Source organism: Pteropus alecto, unplaced genomic scaffold (genome assembly GCF_000325575.1).
Source record: "Pteropus alecto unplaced genomic scaffold, ASM32557v1 scaffold86, whole genome shotgun sequence".
Taxonomy (NCBI): Eukaryota; Metazoa; Chordata; class Mammalia; order Chiroptera; family Pteropodidae; genus Pteropus; species Pteropus alecto.
The window spans coordinates 21,634,746-21,640,745 of record NW_006442109.1 but is presented as its reverse complement, the minus strand read 5'-3'; the positions used below and the strand labels follow the sequence as shown (position 1 = coordinate 21,640,745).

Genomic DNA, 6,000 nt, shown 5'->3' with positions numbered 1-6,000 from the left:
CAGTTTATAAAATAACTATGTCCCAGACGAATTACTTCCACACTTTCATCGATTAAAATGGAAAAAAAAAAAACAAAAACCAAAACAAAACATTTCATCAGTTTCAAAACATCAAAGCTTTGCCAAATTAAGAAGTCTGCCAGTCTTCAGAGTTCAGAAGAAAAATTTGATGCTCAAATCCTAGGCCCAGTCACCTTTCAGAAGCATCTCAGCAGAGCCTGTTTATAAACAATCCTGTAATTTCTTTGCAGCACCATGGAACAATAGGCTGGCTTTGCATAAAAACTTAGGGACTGTTCCATAGTTCTCTATTTACATTAAACAGGCCCAGCGGAGAAGATTTCTTACGTAGCATATAAATTGGCATCTCTCTTATCTCTTAGGAGAAACTGTTATTAAAGATGCTCGTCAGAGGTCTGATCTAAAAAAATGTGTTGCAGACTTACTTTCCAATACATTGTTTGATGTGGCTTCACTTTCCCAAAAGAGGTAGAAAGTAGTATCTCCATGAAGCACAGAGAAAACTATAATAGACATTGAATGAAAACAGGGGTGTGTTGTCATTATTACTCTGCCCAATTACCAGGACAAGAGCATTGTCTCGTGATCTGGTGGTGATTAATCACTTTCTAACTTTGGAAATGGAATTTCTGTAGCCAAAGGCATAAACTTTTTCGATCTTTGTCATACATAAGACCAAATCATTTTCCAAAAAGGTTATAACAATGCTAGTTTTTACCATTAGATTATTAAAATTATTTGCCAAGTCGAATGCATTTTATTACTGTTTACTGCATTTCTTTTTTTATCGGAGAGTGGAACATTTTTTTCCAAATTTTATTGGCCAGTTGTATTTCTTCTCAGAATTATTTAATTGTGTTAATTGCCTATTTTATTTTTCCTATTCAGATATTTGTACATTTCTTATTTAAGAACTATATATAATATATACATATTACATATATAATTTATTTAAATATGCCACCTAACTTATTATTTAATTTTGTTTTCACTATTTTTGGCTACAGAAGTTTCTTCTTTGTAATTGATCATTATCCATAGTTTATAGTTCCTGTTTATAGATTCTGTTCAGGGAGTTTTGCTTATATAGGCCTTCCCTATGCTGAGATTACGTATACGGATATCTATATTATTTTTCTAATTCTTTATTGATTTTTTTTCTACATTTAATTCTTTATCACAATTAGAATTTCTTGAAGTATGATGTACATATGAAGAGCTAATTTTAATTTTTGCCAGCAAAAAGTTTTTCATTATTATTTGTTGAACAATGAATTCTTTCCCCTATTGTGTTGGGCTGCTTCATGTCACACATGAAATATTTTCCTCACTAGAATCTATTTTAGGGATTTTAATTTTGTTCCTTAATATGTCACTTAATGCATCTCTTAATTTCACTATGTAGCTTTAGAAAATTTGGCAATACCTGGGAAGACATAAGAAAACCATATTTACTTTTTTTTCAAAAATTCTTAGCTGTAATCACTTATTCTTCATCTAAAATCAACATATTCATCTAAATAAACTTTAGAATCAATGTATTAGCTTCCTCACAAAAATTATTTGATATTTTTATTAAGTCTATGTTAAACTCTTAATTATTTGAAAACAATTTCAAAAAGGATAAATCTTTCCAAGTATTCAATTTTGAAAAGTACCTTTATTGGTAAAGAGTTTTAGTTTAGTCTTGTTTTGCTTTGTTTTTTCACATAGTTCCACAGCATAGCTTGATAGAGTTGTTCCTGGACGTTATACTTTTTATTGATGGAATAATTTTTAAAACTGTTATTGGCTTAAAGCAAAGCTTTTTAATATTAAAAGCTTTTTTAATATTAAAAATATGATTATGTGACAAAATCAGACATTTAAGTGAATTATTTTACTAAGAGTTTTACGGCATCATTCTTTTGAATTTTCCAGGTTTATAATTGCATTGTCTATGCTTTTCCTTTCTAATAGGTTTATTTAAGTTTCAGTTTAAGGTCTCATTTTGTTCATTAATATTTCAGTTGCATGTCTTAGTATAAAGGACACCTAGAATAGCACAAAATAGGAATGGTAATAGCAAGGATCCATAGCTTATTTCTGATCTTAATGGAAATTAAGCCTTGGTTTTCTCAGTTGTAAACTGAGAAAGCTGGCAGCGGCCTGTTATGCTAGCTCTGAACATGCCTCCTTGAAGACAAAAGATAGCACCCAATTGCTTTCTGGGTGTTAAATTCTATTGTTCTAGTTCTATAAATATATGACATATCTATTTAAGTGGTGTGGCGTCAGTTCATCCTCTAATCATTATAAATGGTAACATCTTTTATCACCTAAACAAAAAATCACACTGTGACTTTGTAGAATCATAAGATATAAAAATAAATGTCGTACTCTGGATGTATTTATTTATAATTGTCCTGTTATGATTTACTCCTCTGTATCCACCCCCTCCACACACACTTCCTTGTAAGTTCCTTGGTAGTTGTTCTAATTCAGCTTTGTTTTCCTTATTCCATCCTTCAAAAAGCATTAGTACATGTGGATCAGGCACAGTGCTTTACCTTTCATAGGTAGTCAGTCAGTGTCACATGAATGAATCTTGGCCCTCTATTCCCTAATTTCATCAATAAGGACATTAAGACCTACAGAGGTTAAGTGACTAAATCTGGATCACACAAACATTTAGCTACAGAGCCAAGAATAGAATTCAAGTATTTGGTAAAGCCAATGCAGACCTGACCTTAAGAATGCCATAAGAATGACGTTATGTAGATAACTATAGAAATCACTTGAAGCTTTCATTTACCTGAAAGTAAAGTAGCTCCCTGAAAACTCAAAGCAAAATAAATGGAACAGAATCTGATCCTTCCATGTTGCAGTACAAGCCAATGGAAGTATTCTAAATTAGTTTGAATTCTTAGACCTTAAAATAGTCTGTAGAGAGGAAGGGTATCCTTTTTGTTTGGGAAAAGAGGATTTAAAGGAGTCACAGTGAAAGCTTCAACCCTTTGTTTTATAACAAAAAGAGACAAGTGTTCAGGGTTAGCATAATCAAGCTGCTCAGCGTTTTCTGCCTGAACGCTCAAAGAGCAGGGCTCATGACAACCCCCATTCCGTAGCAAAACAAGCAACATGGAAATGAGTTTTGTTGCTTTGGGAGGAAAAAAAAAAAAAAGCTATTTCCTTAGGAGTACAACAGCTGCATTTTTTAAGATCATGTATTAAAAATCTGTAGCTGGGTATATTTTAACACTACAGTTAAACAAGTTGGTAACATAGAAATATCCTACCAAAATCAACATCCTTTGCTCACAGAGAATTGTTAACCATTCAAAGTAAATTTTGCACTTTTATTCTAAAGTGACATATGGCACTAATTTATTCTTAATACCTATTCAAAAGTTTAATGGAATCTCCTGTAGAAGGTCTTTATATCTCCAAACAGAGATACCTGGGAATTCTCTTTTCCTAGATCTCAGTCTTTAGGACTGAGCACCTGAAATACCTCAGAATGCTGTTTCCCCCAAGTTGAGATCAGAAACACTCTTCTTATCTGGTGAGAAAAAGGCTGACGTTTATCTTCATCAATACCACACCTCACCAACAGATAGAGAATTCCAGCCTCTTTTTTTTTTCCCTCTTGATATCTTCACTGATTAATAAATAATACACAGCTTAGGCATAGAGGGAAAAACACTGTGCCACATGTCAGTAGACTCAAGTTTGGATCTTGGTTATGTACCTAACCAGCTCTGTGATCCTGAGTAAATCATCTCATTTGTGAAGAAAGTTCAGCAATAACTACTTCATAAGAGTGTTAAGATCCATAAATGAGATAAAATATGTAAAAGCACTTTATATAAAATACAAAATATGATCTAAAGGTAAGTTGGTATTATTTGGAGCAGGAAGAAATTCAGAAAACAACTATTTTAATCCCCTCATTTTACTGAGAAGCATATATTTGACAGAAAAACCAAGGCACAGAGAAGCCAAGTAATTTCTCTCAAGTCACATAGCTATTAGTGGCAATGCCAAGACTAGAACCTGGGTTTGAACTATTCCAAACAGATTTTCTTTCCACCACTGCAGAGGACACATTAGAAGAAAAAGGAATGCTAACCTAGGAATCTAGCCTTGGTCTCTAAAAAACCAACCTTTCATATCAATAAATGAAAAATGCCAATGTACTTTAAAGAGTGTGTACAGAATATACTTCCTTCATGAGGACATATGTAACTGCACATGTACTGATGATAAGCCACTATGAGCATTTATTATTCATTTAGGACATAAAAGGAAAGCTATAAAAGTTGACCATAGCTGTTCTGGCAAAGAACAGGATTTACTACAGACTTTATAATTAGATACAAGCATGAGAGGTCCTTGGAATCAGTAGGATACAGTTTAAATAGAGCCCACTCTGACCACAGTTCCAGAAAGCTCAAAGCAATTTGTGGTGTTGTGGCCACATGCCACTACTTCAAGTCAATTTCCCACAACTTGACATTTTAGTTTCCTGACCGCTATCCAAAACAAGGATGGATTTTGTACATTAAACTCCCTTTGCTTCATAACAGCTAGAATTTTAGAAAGAGAGAAAAAGAAGCTCATAAAAATTAGTAGAGATTTAGAGCTGGTGATTTTGTGTATTGTTAAAATACTGGTGATGAGTAAAGTCAAACAACCAAGTCTCAACTTGGCTCCAGCATCTCTGGGACAGTCTGGCTCAGTCTCAGTAGGATTAGGATCAAGAATGTCTCAGGTCCAATTTCTAAGTCTTATCAAACACACGTGTACATGCACACACATGTGCGCACGCACAGCTCCTTCATGTAGTGTACTCATCTGTAGTTAAAAATACTAACAGAAAAAATCAATATTCATTGTGCTCTTATAATGTATCAGGCATTCTTCTAAGAGCATTACATGTTTATTTAATCCTCATACAATCTTATTAAGTAGAACTATCATTTTCTCTACTTTTAAAATAAGAAAACTGAGGCACTAAAAGGTAAGGTAACTTGCCCAAAATTGTGGTGCTAATAAGTGTAGAATAGGATCTGAACCCATACATCTGGAGCCAGACTAGTGGCAGGGAGGCAACATTGCCATAGATATCTTCAAATATTCTTTATTTACTACCCAACATCAACCAAATTCTAATTGACCGGGCTGCATGAAATTATATTACAGTACATATATTCCAAAGAAAAACATTCCTGAGAAAATGAATAAAATCATGAAGAAAAGAAAATGCATTTATTGTAATTTGAAAATGTAAAAGTTAAACAGATTAAACAGCTTAGCTGCCTCATTTGTAACAGATGTGGCAGATCATAAGCAAAGCAAGGCATCTATCTCACGGTCATAGTTTTAAAACGAACAGAACGATTATGCAAAACAAAGGCTTTTGATGAAATGGTTTCATTAAAGTATAAACTCTCATCTTACCTCACATATAATGAAATGGGTACAACTGTATTGAGAATAATAATATATGACCAGAATGTTAAGAATCCTGAGAATACAGGGTTCTTCTCTCTTTCATTCCAGAAAAGGAACATTCTGAATTGGTCCCCAACTTGACTCTCCCAGATTGAATTTCCTGTTCCAAGAATAATGCCCAGGCACACCAGAAACCCAAATATCTGAAATGAGAATAGAAGTCTGGTTAAGCTTAACTTGAACCCAAAATTAGTCATATCGACGCAGTATAATTACACTTCTAACTCCAAGAAACTGTCATTTAAAAGGCAGGTTATATAAAGCTCTTCTTATTTATCATTAATCAAATGAGTAAAATTTAACATTATTATGTTAGGAACTCAGCTATTTTACATACATTTTCTCAATTCTCTCATTAATTCTGAAATAGGAACAATCCTTTTACACTTGACTGGTCAAAACAAAACAAAATAAAATGAAAACACAGGAAAATTATCTAACTTGTCCACAGTACAAAGCTAATAATTTTACATCCTTGATTCA

General features: G+C 33.1%; 1 protein-coding gene across 1 annotated transcript in view; it reads right to left on the bottom strand.

Annotated features, from left to right (window-relative positions):
• ATP8B4 (ATPase phospholipid transporting 8B4 (putative)) overlaps nt 1–6,000 on the bottom strand; it is a 145,363-nt gene that overhangs the window by 74,221 nt on the left and 65,142 nt on the right. Inside the window, 3 exon segments of the mRNA XM_025038751.1 lie at nt 1–2; nt 4–42; nt 5,464–5,660. The exon segment at nt 1–2 is cut by the window's left edge and continues 156 nt beyond it. Of these exon segments, the coding sequence (XP_024894519.1) occupies nt 1–2; nt 4–42; nt 5,464–5,660 (238 nt within the window).